This window comes from Glandiceps talaboti, chromosome 10 (genome assembly GCF_964340395.1).
Source record: "Glandiceps talaboti chromosome 10, keGlaTala1.1, whole genome shotgun sequence".
Lineage (NCBI taxonomy): Eukaryota > Metazoa > Hemichordata > Enteropneusta > Spengelidae > Glandiceps > Glandiceps talaboti.
This window is the reverse complement of record NC_135558.1, coordinates 23,488,395-23,514,563: the sequence shown is the minus strand read 5'-3', so window position 1 is coordinate 23,514,563 and position 26,169 is coordinate 23,488,395. Positions and strand designations below refer to the sequence as shown.

General features: G+C 35.6%; 1 protein-coding gene across 1 annotated transcript in view; it reads right to left on the bottom strand.

Annotated features, from left to right (window-relative positions):
- Positions 1–25,846, bottom strand: part of LOC144441494 (uncharacterized) — a 44,648-nt gene extending 18,802 nt beyond the window's left edge. The window contains exons 1-4 of the mRNA XM_078131077.1: positions 25,765–25,846; positions 7,436–7,570; positions 5,632–5,784; positions 5,146–5,182 (exon numbers count right to left, since the gene is read on the bottom strand). Coding sequence (XP_077987203.1) covers positions 5,146–5,182; positions 5,632–5,784; positions 7,436–7,558 — 313 coding nt within the window. The 5' untranslated portion in view covers positions 7,559–7,570; positions 25,765–25,846. The remainder of the gene's footprint in view (positions 1–5,145; positions 5,183–5,631; positions 5,785–7,435; positions 7,571–25,764) is intronic.
- Positions 25,847–26,169: the final 323 nt, after the last annotated feature.

Here is a 26,169-nt window from a genome sequence, read left to right as displayed (position 1 = left end):
CGTCATAACACGAAATGTTGTTACTGTGCAATTTGCATTTTTTATGGTAAATGGTAACTGATTATTTACAATGTAACAAGTCCATGCAAGTCAATCTACAAAGCACTTTGATTACAAAATGTCCATACCAATACAAAGACAAACGGTGCAAACAACGAGGACCTAAAGCTTATTTACATTTCTTTAGTCCGTTCCTGCCTAGAATACTCCAGTGTTGTATGGCAGGGAGGACTATCAGACAAACTCAGAGCAGCATTGGAGAGTGTCCAAAAGAGGGCACTCCGTATAATATACCCATTTCAATCCTACAGTCAGGCTCTACAGTTACTTAACATCAAAACCCTTGAGAATAGACGTAAGCATATTTGTAAAGCGTTTGCATCCCCTATACTTAAGGATGATCACAGACTCCACCACCTGGTGCTGCCCCCAGTTCAACACAAGTATCATACACGTAATAATGGAAATGTCACTTTCAAATGTAGGACCAAACGAAAAGAAAACAGTCCTGTTGTCTATAGTGTTAGGTTGGCTAAATAAACTGTGTCTCGCTTGTGGATTTTCATTGTACAAATGTATACGGTTTTGGGGTTGTTGTATGTATGTGTGTGTGTGGGGGGGGGGGTGTACTAAGCTTTTATCTTGTCCTCCGTGTTCAGATTTTTATTAGTATTTTAATTGAATTTTTTGACCAGTGTTTTTTCTTTTGAGCAAACTTGTTTATTCTTATTTTTAACTCATATAATTTGACCATTTTAGCATGTTGTCACAAAACTGTTTTAATAAACCATCTATTATTATTATCTTTTACAAGACATCGTACCTTAGGTTAAACAATGTCCATATCAATACAAAGACATTGTGCCTAGGTTCCCTTCGTTTATTGAATCATTCAGTTACTCACAGTGTTTGCAACAGTTTATTGTAATGGTGATGGCAAAAAAAAGAGAACGCCCCCAATGCCCTATGTTCTAAAACGTAAAACTACGGCATATCATGAATTATAGAGGGCGTGATTCTATTCCGCTCAAAGCTGAAACTTAACATGGGTTACACCATACACCCAACCATCTAGATGTGGAGTACATATAACAGTGTAGCTCCAGTCATCCATTCATCCATCTGTCTATCCATCCATCCATCCATCCATCCATCTATCTATCTATTCATGTATTTGGCTACCAAGGCCCAACAAGACAGGCCCATGAAATTCCCGATAACTGCTATATCAAATATTCACTATATACAACTGACAAAGGTGCAAACTTTGCCACAAGACTGATGCGTGATACATGACTGTATATCTTACAAAGTGCTGACAAATTACATCAAGCAAATGATAAATTAGAATTTGACAAAAACTGCCTTGCTATAGATATTACCCAGATTTAAACTGACCATGGGTTGTTGCTCCTACACACATTGATATATAGCCTAATTCCCAAAAACCCATTAATTATGCAAATTACTCATTAAAACTAAACAGATTTTATAGCACATTCATGCTTGCCATTGTTGATGTATGTACCAAATTGTGCGGAATTTGAAATATGCATTCGATAGATATGACTTAATTACTGAAAATCATTAATTATGCAATATTAAAACTAGGCCAACTGGCTGTATAGGACATGCACTTTGTTATGGTAGATACATGTACAAAGTGTTGCGGAATGTGAAGTGTGCATTCATTAGATATAGCTTAATTACTGAAAACAATCAATTATGCACATTTCTCATCAACACTATAACATCAACAAGCATTATAACACATGTGCTTTGTTATGTTTAATGTATATACATTAAATTGCATTTGAAGTATGCATTCATAAGATATAGCCTAATTACCGGAAATAATCAACTTTGCAAATTAATCATTTAAACTTAAAGCTATGCCATGACGCTTTGTAGGATATGTGTGTTTTGTTATGGTTGATGTGTATATGCCAAATCATATTGTATTTGAAGTGTTTTTTTGTTTTTTTGTTTTTTTGTTTTGTTTTTTTTTGTTTTGTTTTTGTTTTGTTTTTATTTGCGGGTTCTCTGAAACTTTACAAATCTATATAAAAGGAGTACAGAAACTGAAAAGCAGGAAATACAGTAGTACATGTACTTTGACAGGGATGGGGAAATGATTTACACTGTGAGGACTGACCATTTGTCAATAAATTTTCCATATCTATCATTTCTTTTGGAAATATACATTTCAGTCTTCATTGTCATTTCAATATTCAAAATAACTAAGTTTAAGGATGGTATAGTTTTCTTAAGTTTGCAGTCAAAAATTGTTTTCTTTACAATCAGTAACAAATGATTTAGGAGTAATGAGAAGGCAGTGTCACCTAACAGAATTTGTTTAGCTGATAAATTGTGTGGGGCTCCAGTAAAAGAGTCCCACAACATGGTAAAGCTGTTCCAGATACACCTGGCACTATCACACTCAACAAAAAGGTGTAACAGAGTTTTTTTCTGTTTGTTCACAAAATGTACAAAGATTATTCTTTGTTCGAGGAGGATTCATTTTGTATAATCTTATGTTTGTGTAAATCAGATTATGCACCAATTTCCATTGAAAATCTTAAAGTTTGGATTCCATAGACACTTTAAAGGGTAACAAAAATATTTCTGACCATTCTTCATCTTCAATGGAGAACATTTGTGAAAAATACAGTATACTCTTTGCAGGTATGGAATACCTGGCTGAAATGTGTTTTCTAATATCTCTAACCTTACAGCTAGATAAACGAACAAATTTATTTCTTAAGAAAATACCAACTGGTAACTCTGGTCGAACTAGTAAAGGTTTACACTCCTTCCAATGAGATGGGATAGCGTCAAGGATACCTAGCCAAACCATAAAGTGATTTAAGTTACAACCAAGCTCCTTGAGATCAGTTTGATTTTTAAATCTAGAATTCCCTCCAAATATGTCAGCTAAATAGACAATACCCTTCCTATACAGATATGAGTTCAAAACTGGTTTGTTATTTATGAGAATATTGACATTATTCCAAATAATCTGCTCAGCTGGGGAGGTGGAGGAAAACTGGCTGATTTTATAATTACATCTGAAAGTTATCTGTCCTCCAATATCTTTAGTGAAGTAAGAGAAAAAAGAGTTTCCAAGAATGATTAACTGTACCTGAAAGGTAGCGGTTGACCCATACAATTCTGTATGCTTTATACAGTGAGAAAATGTCGATCATGCTGAAACCACCTTCCTTTATGTCTCCAATTAAAGTATTCCTACTGACCCTGTCTAGGCCATTCCATATGAATCTATGAATAACACTATTGATCTGTTTCAAATCACTACTTTTCACGTTAATTAAATTGAAGACATAAAGGAATTTAGGAATAATCAGAGATTTAATAATTTGCATTTTGGCAACCAATGTAAGTCCCCTTGTTTTCCACAAGTTTGTCACAGAGATTATAGACTTCAAAGGAGCTGTAATATTTTCTTTGTATGCTTCATTAGCATCATAAGAAAAGTGAATTCCAACAATTTTGAGGGGGTGTTTGGGCCAGGGAATGCCAAAAGGGTGATCAGACCGGTTCCTCCACTTCCCCAATCACATTGCTTCTGTTTTGCCGTAATTAACCCTGAGACCAGATGCGAGCTGAAATTCTGTTTTAGCAAAGAAAAGAGATGTGAAGTTGAATTTTCATCGGCCAAAAAACAAGTAAGGTCATCTGCAAATGCAGAGTTCTTTACAGTTTCCCCCATTATATTTATACCTTGAATAGAAGGATTTTGTTCAATAGCAACAAGGAGTGCTTCCAAACTGAGAATAAAAAGTGCAGGGGAAAGGAGGGTCACCCTGACGCACACACCTTTCTATATTAAACAGGCCTGTGCTGATACCTCGATTTAGGACACAACTAGAAGGTTTGGTATAGAAAGTTTTAACCCATTTAATAACAGAGGGGCCAAAGTTGAAGGTACGAAGAGATTCAAACAAAAAGTCCTATTCTAAGCTGTCAAAGGTTTTTTCAAAGTCAATGGCAAGAAGAATACCTGGAAGATTACAATATTTTGTGTACTCCATGATTCCCTCAATAACCCGAACACAATCCCCGATAGAGCGACCCTTTGTGAAGGCTGACTGAGCCTAGCTAATGATGATTGGCAAAACCTTTTCCAGACGTTTAGCAATGCATTTAGCACCAATTTTGTAGTCTAGGTTTAACATGGTGATATTGTATTTGAAGTTTACATTCTTAATATATAGTCTATTACCAAAGCTCATTAATTATGCAAATTACTTGTTACAAATACATGTTACATCAACAAGCATTATAAAACATATGCGCTTTATGTTTAATGTATGTACCAAATTCAATTAAGAATACCAGCTTGAAATTCCATATAGTATGACACATACATCAACCATAACAAAGCACAAATACCAAGACTAATTAATTATGCAAATTATTCATTAAAACTATACGCTACATCAACAATATTTTAGATATGCAATATGTTACATTTAATGTATGTACTAAATTATATTGAATTTGAAGTTTGCATTCTTAAGATATATCTTAATTACTAAAAAACATTAATTATGCAAAAGACAAATTACTCTTCATTGGACGTTTACCAAATTGTAATCAGTTCTTGTGTTCAGCATATGGAAGATGAATAGTGAGTTTCATTAGAATCGGTACAGTAGTTTATGACGACAGACAGACAGACAGACAGACAGACAGACAGACAGACAGACAGACAGACAGACAGACAGACAGACAGACAGACAGACAGACAGACAGACAGACAGACAGACAGACAGACAGAAGCATAACATAACACTCTCAGGCTGTTACCAGAGGTAAAAACATAAAATAAATATCCGGCTAATTTCATTAAAAGTGCCCACACACCCATGAATGAATGTATACTTCCTTAATACTCTACACCTCGGCTGTAAAACAATGGTCCTAAGTTAACGTTGATGAAACAGTACACAAGTGATAAAAAGGTTTATATAAGCTTCATTTTGAGATCAACTACTTGCCCACTCCTAATGTAAGTAGTGGCATAAGTTTAAAGTACAAATAAGCTTGGTTAGTCATCTGTATATTATAAAGGTAAGGTGACAAAGCATTTTTACATATCAAAGAAATAGAAATTGACTTTACCTGACTGCGTTCCATCTTGTGAACCTTTCGAGTGTTTCTACGTTTATGAAAAGAGAATAAAAGGTGTAAATATTCATAAGCTGAACTACTCACATAATGACAGTAACAACACTGTCATCCGAAAAGCCTCAAGCAAACAGATTAAAAGAACGCCTGATCCGAAAAGCCTCAAGCAAACAGATTAAAAGAACGCCTGATCCGAAAAGCCTCAAGCAAACAGATTAAAAGAACGTCTGATCCAGTGGAAGAATAATACAACATCAAGGTTTGAAAATCTAAAAGTAGAGTAGAGTAAAATCTAACGACAACTACAACCCCCACCCCAGGGAGGGACTTTTCATGACATCTCAGCTTCCTTACATGCACACTTGTTTTGAAGAATGACTAAAAATTGATATTAATTAAATTTGAATAAATAAATGTGCATTAACGTTTGCCTCCTGAAAAAGGTCATTTGTTTTATGAGTCCAAGAATCGAACACTAACCCTCTTCTTTTTTCTTCTGTGGGGCGCCCTCTGTCGTGCCTTGTCTCTTTCAATCTCGTCAATGGGGCGTGATATTATGCCTTCAAGTATTAATCGTTTTTCTCTCTTGACCTCATTTAACGCTAACGCTTCCTGTCTCTTCCGTAATTTTATCTAAAGATTTAAAGGAATAAAAGAATGACTTCCAATGAGTATATTCGTTAAATCAATGTAGATGTTAATGAAGTTTGGCACTGCAAGCAGAACACTTGAAACAAAGATAACCTAATTAGTTGTGATCTGTTCTGAGTGCAAATGATGTGAAATGTTACTACAGTTATTCATGCTCGTTTTCTTTACTAGTAAGATAATTGCAATGGTGTCACGGTGAATGTGATATTTAGGCTTGTCGTCAATACATGTATTTATCTGACAATATTTTTTTGATGAATTCCTTGATTTCTTTGCTGTAATTTTAATGTAATTGAAAATGGAAATTATAAGGTAAACATCACACATTAGACATCTCAAATGCCACAACATGTAATCGATTTACAACCCTATACCACAACATGTAATCGATTTACAACCCTCTCCCACTGAAGTGTTGAAACTCTAGATTTACAGTTGGAATCTGCCGTAGAACTCGCATCAAATCATGAAAATTGTTCGCCTGAGGAAAATAAGTTATCTATTAATTTAGGAAAAATGGCATTACTATAGCAACGATATCAGAATTCGGCCACATGCTCCGTATCAAATACTACTTTCCTTGAGGAATTTAATAAAACCATTCTGTTTCAGCTATTATACAAAATTACGAGTAGATAAGGAAATAGCCAATCAAATATTCCCCCAATGTTGGTCATGACCACAATAGTCTTGAATATACTGAAATGTAAAATGTAAAATGTGACCCTCTCTCCCGACTCCATCGTGCTAAATAGTGGCCCTACCTCAACTTTCTTTCTCTAAAACATGACCCACCAGGCTATTCAAAACATGAGACAGCATTTAAAATATTGTCAGAGAGATATGTAAAAGGACATGAGTCCAAGAATCAATGGTAAGGACTTCATCCCACCGCTGCCATCAATGTTGAAAGTTTTAAAGGCATTGGATAATTTCCCACTACTACCGCCATCTTGATTTGTGTGAAGGCACTGCATTAATGAATACCTGTGTTTGGATCTCATTGACTGAGCTGAAGGCTACAATTCAACTCCCAATAATATTGGACTGGCACACTCCCGACATGCCGAGAGCGAGGTCAACATCTCCACAACATTATCCCGAGTATCTTATCCAACTACATGTGAGACCCACTCCTCTCCTCACACCATAACTGGCTATTAATTCATTACATGGTTGTCAGCAGTAGTTTGATATAGGCCGATATCATGCCATGGTACCTGTTCCTAACCCCAATCCTAACCCGAACCCGAATGGCAGCAATGGGATTTAGAACTGGTGGCAGTGATGGGTGAAAAAACCCGCATGCACATGCCCACAGTAAGTCACTGCAATCTTGAGAAAGAAGCTTGCTGACTGGTTGAGTGAGTCCTTCAAATCATCGACTTTCAAACGAGAATTTTTATTACACAGGGTAGGTGTGGCAAGGCAGCGATCACCCCCGGAACAAGCAAATCTGAAAAATGACAATAAATGAACAGCCAGCCAGCCAGCCAGACAGACAGCCAGCCAGCCAGCCAGCCAGCCAGACAGACAGACAGACAGACAGACAGACAGACAGACAGACAGACATACATACATACATACATACATACATACATACATACATTCATGCATACATGACACGTCTTACCTGATAATCTTCATCAAGCCTCTTTTTAAGTTTTTGCATATAACGCTTGTCGTTAACTTTAACCTCGTCTGAACCCATAAGCGATACGAGTCGCTGTTTGCAAGGTGATGGTGTAAATGGCATTCTGTTGGAAAACTAAAAGGAAAATTAGCGCCAATGGCGTTATAGCACAACTGTATTTGGCTGTTTCTATGGGCGTGGTCTTGCTCCTAGGCACATTTGCATACAATGTTTGAATCTTCCATGATTCACTTTAATACCTACTGATCCCTGTTATCTTGTAATATGCATCGTCATTACACTGTGGCTAAGGGTGTGGGCATGGTTTCTAGGGCAAGTTGTGTCAAAATGTTTTAAATAACTGCACAATAACACCTCCAGAAACACCCCCACCAAGTTTCAGCCCCACTCACCATGTAGTTTTCAAGATATAAGTTTTTGCCCCAAAATTGAGAATATTTAGACCTAATTTACACATTGCTGATGTGATCATCATGTTGTGAATATATCTTCATCTACACATACCCAGATGGCTGAGATGCACCCCATTAAATTTCAGCTCAGTCATGATGGGTGAATGGTTAGTGTAGCCGGCTAGGAACCTGCCGTTTGTTTACATGGAAACGTAAATTATGCTTAAAAATGCCATGTTTTGGTAAAATATGTTATTATTTTCGATGCTATCGTCTGTTTTGTTTGAATATACCCTACCTAGGGTAGTTATTCATGCCAAGTTCTAAACAAGCGACCTATCGGTCAATATAGCTCCGCTTTTTTTTTTGTAATGTGTAGAAGTGGTTCTGTTGTTCATCTTTTCCACTACGCAGTTTTGTTTTAGATTTTCTAGCTCTGTTTCAGACATTGCACAAATTTGCAGGCTACCGCATATATTACACGGTTCTCTGTAGGATTTGATGATAGGATAGTGGTTCATTAGAATAAATTAGCATAAATTTACGTAACAAAATAAACAATATAGTAACTTAATGATAAAATCAAAGTACATATCAATAACAAACAAGTAGTACATATGACCAAAGGAAAGTTAAAGGCCAATTTATTACTCACTCCAAACTATTAGCATCAGTAAGAAACATAACTTTAGATAGCAATTTTTTTCAACCAGTGTTTTTTGATTATTTTCCTTCAGAAAGCTGAAATTATTTCAATGTAAATGTCCACAGATAAAGTAGACTTTCGAAACACTAAAAAATTGTGTAGAGCTACATGCAGGCAGCGCGTGTCTGTCCGAAATCTTGTGAACCTTGAGACTATACTTTACTATTCAGGTCTCCAAAAACTCGCAATAGTTTGTGATGTCACGGCCGCCTTATTGAAAAATCCATGCGCTTTCATCCGTGACAGTCATATGATATTAACGTACGATGTCAAAGTCCAAACTAAAAGTGTTTTCAGGATAAAATTGAAAATGAAACTGGTAATCGGAGATAACATCGCAACTTCATCGAAAGGTACATTAGTCTTTTAAACTCTTTTCACGACATTTAAGAATACACATCGAAAGTCTATTCTATGAGTATAATAAAGTTACAATTGTACTTCCTAGGTGAGTCATAGAGTTACTGTTGTACTACCTAAGTGAGTAATACATTTACAGCTGTACTACCTTGGTGAGTAATACATTTAAAACGCATTTAAAGGACATTTTACTTGTACAAAAAAAATCGTTCAGATTATAAATGGTAGTAAGTATAATGCACATACGAATGCCATGTTCAAAAAAATTTGATATACTTGACAAATATAAACAATATGAGTTTCAAGTAAGTATTTTTGTGCATGATGCACTAAATACTAACTACTTTTCTTTTATTGCACATGATCGTAATACTCGCTGTAAATTAAGAGGAGATCTTCATGTTCCAAAAAATACTAGCCGACTTGGCCAGTCTTCAATTCAATTTGTCGGTCCCATGCTATGGAACAAAATACCCAACGATATCAGAAATATCCCCAACAGGGCTAGGTTTAAATCAAAATATAAGCACTGGATTCTAAGTACATATTAAGGTTATTAGTTATTTGCGTTTTCATTATGCTTTAACCAGTTGACATGTAAATTTCGTATCACCGTAGTGTGTTTATCTGTTTTCTTATTAATGTAAACAATTGTTGTTTGTTGTTTTCTGACTGTGTAATCAGTGTTAATTTGAGCAACTACAGTCACAACATTTTTTATGATATGCAATTCGATGCTTTTGAAATTAAGTGGCTCGACTCGATTAGTTTTGCGAAAACTATTTTCTAGTCTCTCACCCACAACTTGAAATCGTTTTCCTTTTGGATGTTATCATTTATTTCTTTTCAGTATGTTTATTTCTTGTGAGGAATAAATTTCAATTCAATTCAATAGGTGAGTTATAGAGTTACAGTTGTACTTCCTAGGTGAGTATTACAGTTACAGTTCTACTACCTAGGTGAGTATTAGAGTTACAATTGCACAGCTCGTATAGGTCAAATTTATCTTTGCTACAAAGAAGCTAAAAAGGCATATAGATATATATGTAACTAACTAGGTCAGTAATATAGTTACAGTTGTACTACCAAGGTGAGTAATAAAATAACATTTGTTCGACCCAGGTGAGTAATAGAGTTACGATTGCACTACCTAGGTGAGTAATAAAATAACATTTGTTCGACCCAGGTGAGTAATAGAGTTACGATTGCACTACCTAGGTGAGTAATAAAATAACATTTGATCGACCCAGGTGAGTATTAGAGTTACGATTGCACTACCTAGGTGAGTATTACAGTTACAGTTCTACTACCTAGGTGAGTATTAGAGTTACAGTTCTACTACCTAGGTGAGTATTAGAGTTACTGTTCTACTACCTAGGTGAGTATTAGAGTTACAGTTCTACTACCTAGGTGAGTATTAGAGTTACAGTTCTACTACCTAGGTGAGTATTAGAGTTACAGTTCTACTACCTAGGTGAGTATTAGAGTTACAGTTCTACTACCTAGGTGAGTATTAGAGTTACAGTTCTACTACCTAGGTGAGTATTAGAGTTACGATTGCACTACCTAGGTGAGTATTAGAGTTACAGTTCTACTACCTAGGTGAGTATTAGAGTTACAGTTCTACTACCTAGGTGAGTATTAGAGTTACGATTGCACTACCTAGGTGAGTATTAGAGTTACGATTGCACTACCTAGGTGAGTATTAGAGTTACAATTCTACTACCTAGGTGAGTATTAGAGTTACGATTGCACTACCTAGGTGAGTATTAGAGTTACAGTTCTACTACCTAGGTGAGTATTAGAGTTACGATTGCACTACCTAGGTGAGTATTAGAGTTACAGTTCTACTACCCAGGTGAGTGATAGAGTTACGATTGCACTACCTAGGTGAGTATTAGAGTTACAGTTCTACTACCCAGGTGAGTAATAGAGTTACGATTGCACTACCTAGGTGAGTATTAGAGTTACAGTTCTACTACCTAGGTGAGTATTAGAGTTACGATTGCACTACCTAGGTGAGTATTAGAGTTACAGTTCTACTACCTAGGTGAGTATTAGAGTTACGATTGCACTACCTAGGTGAGTATTAGAGTTACAGTTCTACTACCCAGGTGAGTAATAGAGTTACGATTGCACTACCTAGGTGAGTATTAGAGTTACAGTTCTACTACCTAGGTGAGTATTAGAGTTACAGTTCTACTACCTAGGTGAGTAATAGAGTTACGATTGCACTACCTAGGTGAGTATTAGAGTTACAGTTCTACTACCTAGGTGAGTATTAGAGTTACGATTGCACTACCTAGGTGAGTATTAGAGTTACAGTTCTACTACCTAGGTGAGTAATAGAGTTACGATTGCACTACCTAGGTGAGTATTAGAGTTACAGTTCTACTACCTAGGTGAGTATTAGAGTTACGATTGCACTACCTAGGTGAGTATTAGAGTTACGATTGCACTACCTAGGTGAGTATTAGAGTTACAGTTCTACTACCTAGGTGAGTATTAGAGTTACGATTGCACTACCTAGGTGAGTATTGGAGTTACAGTTCTAGTACCTAGGTGAGTAATAGAGTTACGATTGCACTACCTAGGTGAGTATTAGAGTTACAGTTCTACTACCTAGGTGAGTAATAGAGTTACGATTGCACTACCTAGGTGAGTATTAGAGTTACAGTTCTACTACCTAGGTGAGTATTAGAGTTACGATTGCACTACCTAGGTGAGTATTAGAGTTACAGTTCTACTACCTAGGTGAGTAATAGAGTTACGATTGCACTACCTAGGTGAGTATTAGAGTTACAGTTCTACTACCTAGGTGAGTATTAGAGTTACGATTGCACTACCTAGGTGAGTATTAGAGTTACAGTTCTACTACCTAGGTGAGTAATAGAGTTACAGTTCTACTACCTAGGTGAGTATTAGAGTTACAGTTCTACTACCTAGGTGAGTATTAGAGTTACGATTGCACTACCTAGGTGAGTATTAGAGTTACAGTTCTACTACCTAGGTGAGTATTAGAGTTACAGTTCTACTACCTAGGTGAGTATTAGAGTTACAGTTCTACTACCTAGGTGAGTAATAGAGTTACGATTGCACTACCTAGGTGAGTATTAGAGTTACAGTTCTACTACCTAGGTGAGTAATAGAGTTACGATTGCACTACCTAGGTGAGTATTAGAGTTACGATTGCACTACCTAGGTGAGTGATAGAGTTACGATTGCACTACCTAGGTGAGTATTAGAGTTACAGTTCTACTACCTAGGTGAGTATTAGAGTTACAATTCTACTACCTAGGTGAGTATTAGAGTTACGATTGCACTACCTAGGTGAGTATTAGAGTTACAGTTCTACTACCCAGGTGAGTATTAGAGTTACGATTGCACTACCTAGGTGAGTATTAGAGTTACAGTTCTACTACCTAGGTGAGTATTAGAGTTACAGTTCTACTACCTAGGTGAGTATTAGAGTTACGATTGCACTACCTAGGTGAGTATTAGAGTTACAGGTCTACTACCTAGGTGAGTATTAGAGTTACAGTTCTACTACCTAGGTGAGTATTAGAGTTACGATTGGACTACCTAGGTGAGTATTAGAGTTACAATTGTACTACCTAGGTGAGTATTAGAGAATGAATGGTTATTCTAATGTCTGAAGCATTGAGTGGAAGTGCTTTTGGCCACCATCGTAGTTTACTGAGATGTTAGACATAGATGCAAATATCTTATCTCTTATTACATGCGTTCTAATTTTATGCAGTGTGCATGCATAGTTTTATGAGATTAAAGCGGATTATATGCTAATTACTTCGATAATTGAAATGAAAAAAATGTGAAATCTCTCAACTTGTGTTGACCCTTTTATTGCCTGTATACCATAATACCATGCAATCAGATACACAGTCTTTTATTGCCGGTATACCATAATACCATGCAATCAGATACATAGTCTTTTATTGCCGGTATACCATAATACCATGCAATCAGATATAGTCTTTTATTGCCTGTATACCATAATACCATGCAATCAGATACATAGTCTTTTATTGCCTGTATACCATAATACCATGCAATCAGATACACAGTCTTTTATTGCCGGTATATCATAATACCATGCAATCAGATACATAGTCTTTTATTGCTGGTATACCATAATACCATGCAATCAGATATAGTCTTTTATTGCCTGTATACCATAATACCATGCAATCAGATACATAGTCTTTTATTGCCTGTATACCATAATACCATGCAATCAGATATAGTCTTTTATTGCCGGTATACCATAATACCATGCAATCAGATACATAGTCTTTTATTGCCTGTATACCATAATACCATGCAATCAGATACACAGTCTTTTATTGCCGGTATACCATAATACCAAGCAATCAGATACATAGTCTTTTATTGCCGGTATACCATAATACCATGCAATCAGATATAGTCTTTTATTGCCGGTATACCATAATACCATGCAATCAGATATAGTCTTTTATTGCCTGTATACCATAATACCATACAATCAGATACATAGTCTTTTATTGCCGGTATACCATAATACCATGCAATCAGATACACAGTCTTTTATTGCCTGTATACCATAATACCATACAATCAGATACATAGTCTTTTATTGCCTGTATACCATAATACCATACAATCAGATACACAGTCTTTTATTGCCTGTATACCATAATACCATGCAATCAGATACATAGTCTTTTATTGCCGGTATACCATAATACCATGCAATCAGATACACAGTCTTTTATTGCCTGTATACCATAATACCATGCAATCAGATACACAGTCTTTTATTGCCTGTATACCATAATACCATGCAATCAGATACATAGTCTTTTATTGCCGGTATACCATAATACCATGCAATCAGATACATAGTCTTTTATTGCCGGTATACCATAATACCATGCAATCAGATACATAGTCTTTTATTGCCTGTATACCATAATACCATGCAATCAGATACACAGTCTTTTATTGCCTGTATACCATAATACCATGCAATCAGATACACAGTCTTTTATTGCCTGTATACCATAATACCATGCAATCAGATACACAGTCTTTTATTGCCTGTATACCATAATACCATGCAATCAGATACACAGTCTTTTATTGCCTGTATACCATAATACCATGCAATCAGATACACAGTCTTTTATTGCCTGTATACCATAATACCATGCAATCAGATACACAGTCTTTTATTGCCTGTATACCATAATACCATGCAATCAGATACACAGTCTTTTATTGCCTGTATACCATAATACCATGCAATCAGATACACAGTCTTTTATTGCCTGTATACCATAATACCATGCAATCAGATACACAGTCTTTTATTGCCTGTATACCATAATACCATGCAATCAGATACACAGTCTTTTATTGCCTGTATACCATAATACCATGCAATCAGATACACAGTCTTTTATTGCCCGTATACCATAATACCATGCAATCAGATACATAGACTTTTATTGCCTGTATACCATAATACCATGCAATCAGATACACAGTCTTTTATTGCCCGTATACCATAATACCATGCAATCAGATACATAGTCTTTTATTGCCTGTATACCATAATACCATGCAATCAGATACACAGTCTTTTATTGCCGGTATACCATAATACCATGCAATCAGATACACAGTCTTTTATTGCCTGTATACCATAATACCATACAATCAGATACATAGTCTTTTATTGCCTGTATACCATAATACCATGCAATCAGATACATAGTCTTTTATTGCCGGTATACCATAATACCATGCAATCAGATACACAGTCTTTTATTGCCGGTATACCATAATACCATGCAATCAGATACATAGTCTTTTATTGCCTGTATACCATAATACCATACAATCAGATACACAGTCTTTTATTGCCGGTATACCATAATACCAGGCAATCAGATACACAGTCTTTTATTGCCCGTATACCATAATACCATGCAATCAGATACATAGTCTTTTATTGCCCGTATACCATAATACCATGCAATCAGATACACAGTCTTTTATTGCCGGTATACCATAATACCATGCAATCAGATACACAGTCTTTTATTGCCCGTATACCATAATACCATGCAATCAGATACATAGTCTTTTATTGCCGGTATACCATAATACCATGCAATCAGATACACAGTCTTTTATTGCCCGTATACCATAATACCATGCAATCAGATACACAGTCTTTTATTGCCCGTATACCATAATACCATGCAATCAGATACATAGTCTTTTATTGCCGGTATACCATAATACCATGCAATCAGATACACAGTCTTTTATTGCCGGTATATCATAATACCATGCAATCAGATACACAGTCTTTTATTGCCCGTATACCATAATACCATGCAATCAGATACACAGTCTTTTATTGCCGGTATACCATAATACCATGCAATCAGATACACAGTCTTTTATTGCCCGTATACCATAATACCATGCAATCAGATACACAGTCTTTTATTGCCGGTATACCATAATACCATGCAATCAGATACACAGTCTTTTATTGCCTGTATACCATAATACCATGCAATCAGATACATAGTATTTTATTGCCGGTATACCATAATACCATGCAATCAGATATAGTCTTTTATTGCCTGTATACCATAATACCATGCAATCAGATACACAGTCTTTTATTGCCTGTATACCATAATACCATGCAATCAGATACATAGTCTTTTATTGCCGGTATACCATAATACCATGCAATCAGATACACAGTCTTTTATTGCCCGTATACCATAATACCATGCAATCAGATACACAGTCTTTTATTGCCCGTATACCATAATACCATGCAATCAGATACATAGTCTTTTATTGCCGGTATACCATAATACCATGCAATCAGATACACAGTCTTTTATTGCCTGTATACCATAATACCATGCAATCAGATACACAGTCTTTTATTGCCTGTATACCATAATACCATGCAATCAGATACACAGTCTTTTATTGCCTGTATACCATAATACCATGCAATCAGATACATAGTCTTTTATTGCCTGTATACCATAATACCATGCAATCAGATACATAGTCTTTTATTGCCTGTATACCATAATACCATGCAATCAGATACACAGTCTTTTATTGCCGGTATACCATAATACCATGCAATCAGATACACAGTCTTTTATTGCCTGTATACCATAATACCATACAATCAGATACACAGTCTTTTATTGCCTGTATACCATAATACCATGCAATCAGATACATAGTCTTTTATTGCCCGTATACCATAATACCATGCAATCAGATATAGTCTTTTATTGCCTGTATACCATAATACCATGCAATCAGACATAGTCTTTTATTGCCTGTATACCATAATACCATACAATCAGATACACAGTCTTTTATTGCCTGTATACCATAATACCATGCAATCAGATACACAGTCTTTTATTGCCGGTATACTATAATACCATGCAATCAGATACATAGACTTTTATTGCCGGTATACCATAATACCATGCAATCAGATACACAGTCTTTTATTGCCGGTATACCATAATACCATGCAATCAGATACATAGTCTTTTATTGCCGGTATACCATAATACCATGCAATCAGATACATAGTCTTTTATTGCCTGTATACCATAATACCATGCAATCAGATACACAGTCTTTTATTGCCTGTATACCATAATACCATGCAATCAGATACACAGTCTTTTATTGCCTGTATACCATAATACCATGCAATCAGATACACAGTCTTTTATTGCCTGTATACCATAATACCATGCAATCAGATACACAGTCTTTTATTGCCTGTATACCATAATACCATGCAATCAGATACACAGTCTTTTATTGCCTGTATACCATAATACCATGCAATCAGATACACAGTCTTTTATTGCCTGTATACCATAATACCATGCAATCAGATACACAGTCTTTTATTGCCTGTATACCATAATACCATGCAATCAGATACACAGTCTTTTATTGCCTGTATACCATAATACCATGCAATCAGATACACAGTCTTTTATTGCCCGTATACCATAATACCATGCAATCAGATACATAGACTTTTATTGCCTGTATACCATAATACCATGCAATCAGATACACAGTCTTTTATTGCCCGTATACCATAATACCATGCAATCAGATACATAGTCTTTTATTGCCTGTATACCATAATACCATGCAATCAGATACACAGTCTTTTATTGCCGGTATACCATAATACCATGCAATCAGATACACAGTCTTTTATTGCCTGTATACCATAATACCATACAATCAGATACATAGTCTTTTATTGCCTGTATACCATAATACCATGCAATCAGATACATAGTCTTTTATTGCCGGTATACCATAATACCATGCAATCAGATACACAGTCTTTTATTGCCGGTATACCATAATACCATGCAATCAGATACATAGTCTTTTATTGCCTGTATACCATAATACCATACAATCAGATACACAGTCTTTTATTGCCGGTATACCATAATACCAGGCAATCAGATACACAGTCTTTTATTGCCCGTATACCATAATACCATGCAATCAGATACATAGTCTTTTATTGCCGGTATACCATAATACCATGCAATCAGATACACAGTCTTTTATTGCCGGTATACCATAATACCATGCAATCAGATACACAGTCTTTTATTGCCCGTATACCATAATACCATGCAATCAGATACATAGTCTTTTATTGCCGGTATACCATAATACCATGCAATCAGATACACAGTCTTTTATTGCCCGTATACCATAATACCATGCAATCAGATACACAGTCTTTTATTGCCCGTATACCATAATACCATGCAATCAGATACATAGTCTTTTATTGCCGGTATACCATAATACCATGCAATCAGATACACAGTCTTTTATTGCCGGTATATCATAATACCATGCAATCAGATACACAGTCTTTTATTGCCCGTATACCATAATACCATGCAATCAGATACACAGTCTTTTATTGCCGGTATACCATAATACCATGCAATCAGATACACAGTCTTTTATTGCCCGTATACCATAATACCATGCAATCAGATACACAGTCTTTTATTGCCGGTATACCATAATACCATGCAATCAGATACACAGTCTTTTATTGCCTGTATACCATAATACCATGCAATCAGATACATAGTATTTTATTGCCGGTATACCATAATACCATGCAATCAGATATAGTCTTTTATTGCCTGTATACCATAATACCATGCAATCAGATACACAGTCTTTTATTGCCTGTATACCATAATACCATGCAATCAGATACATAGTCTTTTATTGCCGGTATACCATAATACCATGCAATCAGATACACAGTCTTTTATTGCCCGTATACCATAATACCATGCAATCAGATACACAGTCTTTTATTGCCCGTATACCATAATACCATGCAATCAGATACATAGTCTTTTATTGCCGGTATACCATAATACCATGCAATCAGATACACAGTCTTTTATTGCCTGTATACCATAATACCATGCAATCAGATACACAGTCTTTTATTGCCTGTATACCATAATACCATGCAATCAGATACACAGTCTTTTATTGCCTGTATACCATAATACCATGCAATCAGATACATAGTCTTTTATTGCCTGTATACCATAATACCATGCAATCAGATACATAGTCTTTTATTGCCTGTATACCATAATACCATGCAATCAGATACACAGTCTTTTATTGCCGGTATACCATAATACCATGCAATCAGATACACAGTCTTTTATTGCCTGTATACCATAATACCATACAATCAGATACACAGTCTTTTATTGCCTGTATACCATAATACCATGCAATCAGATACATAGTCTTTTATTGCCCGTATACCATAATACCATGCAATCAGATATAGTCTTTTATTGCCTGTATACCATAATACCATGCAATCAGACATAGTCTTTTATTGCCTGTATACCATAATACCATACAATCAGATACACAGTCTTTTATTGCCTGTATACCATAATACCATGCAATCAGATACACAGTCTTTTATTGCTGGTATACTATAATACCATGCAATCAGATACATAGACTTTTATTGCCGGTATACCATAATACCATGCAATCAGATACACAGTCTTTTATTGCCGGTATACCATAATACCATGCAATCAGATACACAGTCTTTTATTGCTGGTATACCATAATACCATGCAATCAGATACATAGTCTTTTATTGCCCGTATACCATAATACCATGCAATCAGATACACAGTCTTTTATTGCCTGTATACCATAATACCATGCAATCAGATACACAGTCTTTTATTGTTGGTATACCATAATACCATGCAATCAGATACACAGTCTTTTATTGCCCGTATACCATAATACCATGCAATCAGATACACAGTCTTTTATTGCCGGTATACCATAATACCATGCAATCAGATACACAGCCTTTAATTGCTGGTATACCATAATACTATGCAATCAGATACACAGTCTTTTATTGCCGGTATACCATAATACCATGCAATCAGATACACAGCCTTTAATTGCTGGTATACCATAATACCATGCAATCAGATACACAGTCTTTTATTGCCGGTATACCATAATACCATGCAATCAGATATAGTCTTTTATTGCCTGTATACCATAATACCATGCAATCAGATACATAGTCTTTTATTGCCTGTATACCATAATACCATGCAATCAGATATAGTCTTTTATTGCCGGTATACCATAATACCATACAATCAGATACATAGTCTTTTATTGCCGGTATACCATAATACCATACAATCAGATACATAGTCTTTTATTGCCGGTATACCATAATACCATACAATCAGATACACAGTCTTTTATTGCCGGTATACCATAATACCATGCAATCAGATACATAGTCTTTTATTGCCGGTATACCATAATACCATGCAATCAGATACACAGTCTTTTATTGCCGGTATACCATAATACCATGCAATCAGATACACAGTCTTTTATTGCCGGTATACCATAATACCATGCAATCAGATACACAGTCTTTTATTGCCCGTATACCATAATACCATGCAATCAGATACATAGTCTTTTATTGCCTGTATACCATAATACCATGCAATCAGATACACAGTCTTTTATTGCCTGTATACCATAATACCATGCAATCAGATACATAGTCTTTTATTGCCGGTATACCATAATACCATGCAATCAGATACATAGACTTTTATTGCCGGTATACCATAATACCATGCAATCAGATATAGTCTTTTATTGCCGGTATACCATAATACCATGCAATCAGATACATAGACTTTTATTGCCGGTATACCATAATACCATGCAATCAGATACATAGACTTTTATTGCCGGTATACCATAATACCATGCAATCAGATATAGTCTTTTATTGCCTGTATACCATAATACCATGCAATCAGATACATAGTCTTTTATTGCCGGTATACCATAATACCATGCAATCAGATACATAGACTTTTATTGCCTGTATACCATAATACCATGCAATCAGATACACAGTCTTTTATTGCCGGTATACCATAATACCATGCAATCAGATACATAGTCTTTTATTGCCTGTATACCATAATACCATGCAATCAGATACACAGTCTTTTATTGCCGGTATACCATAATACCATGCAATCAGATACACAGTCTTTTATTGCCCGTATACCATAATACCATGCAATCAGATACACAGTCTTTTATTGCCGGTATACCATAATACCATGCAATCAGATACACAGTCTTTTATTGCCGGTATACCATAATACCATGCAATCAGATACACAGTCTTTTATTGCCTGTATACCATAATACCATGCAATCAGATACACAGTCTTTTATTGCCCGTATACCATAATACCATGCAATCAGATACACAGTCTTTTATTGCCTGTATACCATAATACCATGCAATCAGATACATAGTCTTTTATTGCCTGTATACCATAATACCATGCAATCAGATACACAGTCTTTTATTGCCTGTATACCATAATCCATACAATCAGATACATAGTCTTTTATTGCCTGTATATCATAATACCATGCAATCAGATACATAGTCTTTTATTGCCGGTATACCATAATACCATGCAATCAGATACATAGTCTTTTATTGCCTGTATACCATAATACCATGCAATCAGATACACAGTCTTTTATTGCCCGTATACCATAATACCATGCAATCAGATACACAGTCTTTTATTGCCTGTACACCATAATACCATGCAATCAGATACACAGTCTTTTATTGCCCGTATACCATAATACCATGCAATCAGATACACAGTCTTTTATTGCCTGTATACCATAATACCATGCAATCAGATACATAGTCTTTTATTGCCTGTATACCATAATACCATGCAATCAGATACACAGTCTTTTATTGCCTGTATACCATAATCCATACAATCAGATACATAGTCTTTTATTGCCTGTATATCATAATACCATGCAATCAGATACATAGTCTTTTATTGCCGGTATACCATAATACCATGCAATCAGATACATAGTCTTTTATTGCCTGTATACCATAATACCATGCAATCAGATACACAGTCTTTTATTGCCCGTATACCATAATACCATGCAATCAGATACACAGTCTTTTATTGCCTGTACACCATAATACCATGCAATCAGATACAGTCTTTTATTGCCTGTATACCATAATACCATGCAATCAGATACACAGTCTTTTATTGCCTGTATACCATAATACCATGCAATCAGATACACAGTCTTTTATTGCCCGTATACCATAATACCATGCAATCAGATACACAGTCTTTTATTGCCTGTATACCATAATACCATGCAATCAGATACACAGTCTTTTATTGCCTGTATACCATAATACCATGCAATCAGATACATAGTCTTTTATTGCCTGTATACCATAATACCATACAATCAGATACATAGTCTTTTATTGCCTGTATACCATAATACCATGCAATCAGATACATAGTCTTTTATTGCCGGTATACCATAATACCAGGCAATCAGATACACAGTCTTTTATTGCCTGTATATCATAATACCATGCAATCAGATATAGTCTTTTATTGCCGGTATACCATAATACCATGCAATCAGATACACAGTCTTTTATTGCCCGTAAACCATAATACCAGGCAATCAGATACATAGTCTTTTGTACCACGAGATCTTCTAGATTAAAGGAAGTCAATCATGGTAAACCCGACTTATCAGGAAATCGATTAATCTACCGGTGCGAATAGTAAGGAATAGATTAGAATAGAATGAACTAAGGGACCGTTCAGTTTCTTCAGCCTGGGGGGGTGGATTCTTAAATCGGGCTGACAAAAAGTCACTGACCCCCCCCCCCCCATCTGTAAAACCCAAAACAGGCTGACCCCCTATCACTTAATTCTAAAACATGATGACCCCCCTCCCCATTTATGATATTTGCATGAGTGACAGGTATTTTTTAATCGTGACTCAGTGTGGACTGCTTGACTGTCTTGCATCTACTTTATAAGATCCCGGGTTAGCACTATCATAATTATAATTATTGACTACACAGGGTAAATATATTTGAAAAGGAGTTTAATAGCATCTTGACAGTGAAAGGTAGGGGGAAAGCTTGAGAAGGGAATATGTACAGCTGTCATGGGGGGGTCCTAGGGGTCTCCCCCTAGAAGCCCAGGAGGTTTTTAAATCTGAAAAGTCAATTTTGAGACTATTCAGACATTTTTAGAAAATCATTTCCAAGCTTTACAAGACAGCAGGAACATGTAAAAAGCAACTACATAAGGTTGAAATATTTTTGAAATATACTTTGATAGCATCTTGACAGTAAGAGGGGAAGAGCTTGAGACTGGGATATGTACACCTCATGCGGGGGGTCTGAGGGGGTCTCCCTCTAGAAGCCCTGAAGGATTTTTACTCTTATAGCCAATATTTACGCTATTTAGACCCTTCAAGCAATAACTTAATCCATGCTTTACAAGACAGCAAGTATCAGAAACTATTCTTTATAACTTACACTAAGGGTTGAAATATGTTCTTAAAAAGTTAAACGGCATCATTATATACATGTAGGTCAGCACATCTAATGGTAGTATTATTGGTAGGGGAGATTTGGAGATTAAGGCAATTTTAGACTATCTTGGCAAACATTTCACATCTTGAAAAGACAATATCATCTCAAATTAGACTAGGGTGAAAATATTTAAGAAAAGTTTAATACCATTATGACAGTAAAAAGGTTGTTGGTGCATCTGATTGTTGGTTGAATGCATGAGTGACCTCTGGGGGTGAGGAAGTCCTTGGGGTTTTCCCCCTGGCAGATATGGAGTTTTTTGCTTGAGATACTAAGGCAATGTTTAGGTTATTCATAACCTTTGAGGTAATATTTCCAAGCTTCGAAAAGCTAACCTAAATGTACGTTTTAAATGAGTTTCCTATATCACATAAAATAGACATGTAACATTAGCATAGGGGCATTAATATGTATAATAAAGTCACCGGTATGTTAGAGAACTTTAGTTAGTCATACCTAGTGTATAATAGAAACTGGAATCTGATGAGATGTGGTGATTTGTAGTGTCAATAACATGACGAGTAGAACAATTTAGATTAACTTCATTTATAAACTATCTATGAAAATTGCCATTACGAAACCTTCAAGTCACAAGTTCACTTTTGCCCCAAACTGCAATATAAGTGAAGCATTGATTGTGAAACAGCCAAGCATTTACATGACATGTTCTGTAACTAGTGTGGTAGCTAGGTAATACATGTATATGTATATGTATAGTTATGTTTGAACTAATAAGTAATATTAAAGAATTCATGTAAGAAACAGGGACAAGAACAAAAATGTACCACATTTCAGACAAGGCTATATGCCATTGTAGAAAGGATTTTTTTCTTCCATCACAATTTAAAACACAATGACCCCCCCCCCCTATCCACAATTTTCAGCATGACCCCCCCCCCCCACTGCCAATTTCAAAAACAGGGTGACCCCCCTACCAATCCACCGCCCCCCCCCCCCAGGCCGAAGAAACTGACCGGTCCCTAAATACTAAGTATAGATATTCTGAGTGGCAGTGTTATATTCAATGTACATAACACGAATAACCTGAAAATTGCCGATACAAAACAATGGTGGAATATCAAACTGCGAAACGACGTTCGATCTTTCCAGGTTTAAGTGCATAATTTTGTGGTTACGTGTTATACAACTTATGATGTAATTACACAGTTTATAGTTAGGTATCATCCTAGTTACGATTACATATCATACATTATGAGTATGTATTATAAGTTCTGATTACGTCTCATACAGTGTTTGCTTACGTACCGCACAGTTTGTGATTACGTACCTCACACAGTTTGTGATTACGTACCGCACATGTATTATACTTGTCAAGTTATGATTACATATGATAGAGTTTAATCAAGTTGACAAATTAAGATAGCTAACTACTACGCGATGAAGTAGTGACACACTGTGGACACACTGTCCTGTATTTCCAAGACTAACACCTATATATTGTGAAGGTGATGTGTTCTGATGTTTGCTATTATACGCACACAGGCATAACACGAACAATTACAACATATTGCGTCATCGTAGGGAGATACGGTATAAAAATATGTATTGCATACTTACACGGGCTATATTTGCAGTTCATTCACATTAAATAATAAGGTCATATAAAACACTACCAATCTACTTCATCATTCTATTAATTAGGTTAAGTGATGCATAATGTATAAATGCGTCAGGGGAATGTATATATATATATATATTTACCAGTCTCACTAAGTGTAAAATAATCTAGTTCGACGTGACATGGTCAGTATCTCCAATAATTTAGCATATTTAGTTAAACAAACACTTTCTAGTATAGAACTTATAATAATAGAATCTATTTAACTCCTCCAGATCAGTTTCCGTCAAAAAAGTGGCGTAATATATTTGCTTTTCTGTAATTTTTTTGGAAATTTTAGTTTAAACTGGAATCGAAGTAAAGTCTATACTCAATGTTTATAAATCTGAAATTTGGGTTTAAATAATATTTTTTAAAGACAGTCAAAATGTATTTCAAATGAATAGTTCCTATATCACGTATTCTGACGTGTAGTGATAAGGCGTGGTTGTTATGCCTAAAGCGCAATGTAACTTTACAGGCATACTTTCAACTTAACTCTACCGGGATCTGTCATGTTGATAAATTGTAATTGCATTAATTATTTATCGAGAAACAGAATTGTAATTTGTTTCTTGTTTGAGGTTCCATTCGGAATGTGTTTTAAATATTTTACGGGCAGGGGTGGGTGGGTGGGTGGTTGTGGTGATGATGGTGATGGTGGTGGTGGTGGTGGTGGTGGTGGTGGTAATATTAGCGGCATACATTGCTGTAATAAACTAACCCCCCTAATGATTTCACAAGGATGGGTAATATTGCCCTAATTATTCATTTTTTTGAAACGCAGTTGTTTGTTTTTCAAACAAATTTAATTTTGTTAAATAATCAGACGTTTTGTCAAATATTAACGTTGACGACACACAATCTGATTGTGGCGAGACTGCCATTGTATAACACAATAACACACATGATATCAATAACTATGATATCATACATCATTAATTTCCAGTCATAATTCATACTTATACAAACACACTAATATAACAAACACAAACCACTGCCGTAGAAAATTGCCAAACATTATCATGCCAATAAAATCAAGGTATGGATAAAAAAATTGCCTACCCGAAAATGCGTCTTTGACAGTAAGTGACGTTTCTGTTTACCAGAGTATAGTGGAGAGAATACAGTCACGTAGTTCGGTATGAAATCGGGAATCGTCTCTCTCGATCGACGTCGAATCAGCTTACACACGTTCCGTAAAGTGTGACCTAATTCACCACGATGCATATAATTCTGTTGCTGCTTTGTGTATTGTCATAGCAACCAACAAGAGAACGAAAATAATCAGTATCCTTGGGTGTCGCACAATACTGTTTGTGATGAATTTACAATACATAAATATTGATATGTGCTTTACTATGATAAAACATTGGGTATTATGCAATCATAAAATATCATGGCTGCTGTCTTAACATATTCATTATGACAATATTTAATGGAAGGTTTTATCAAATGATGTTAATAAAT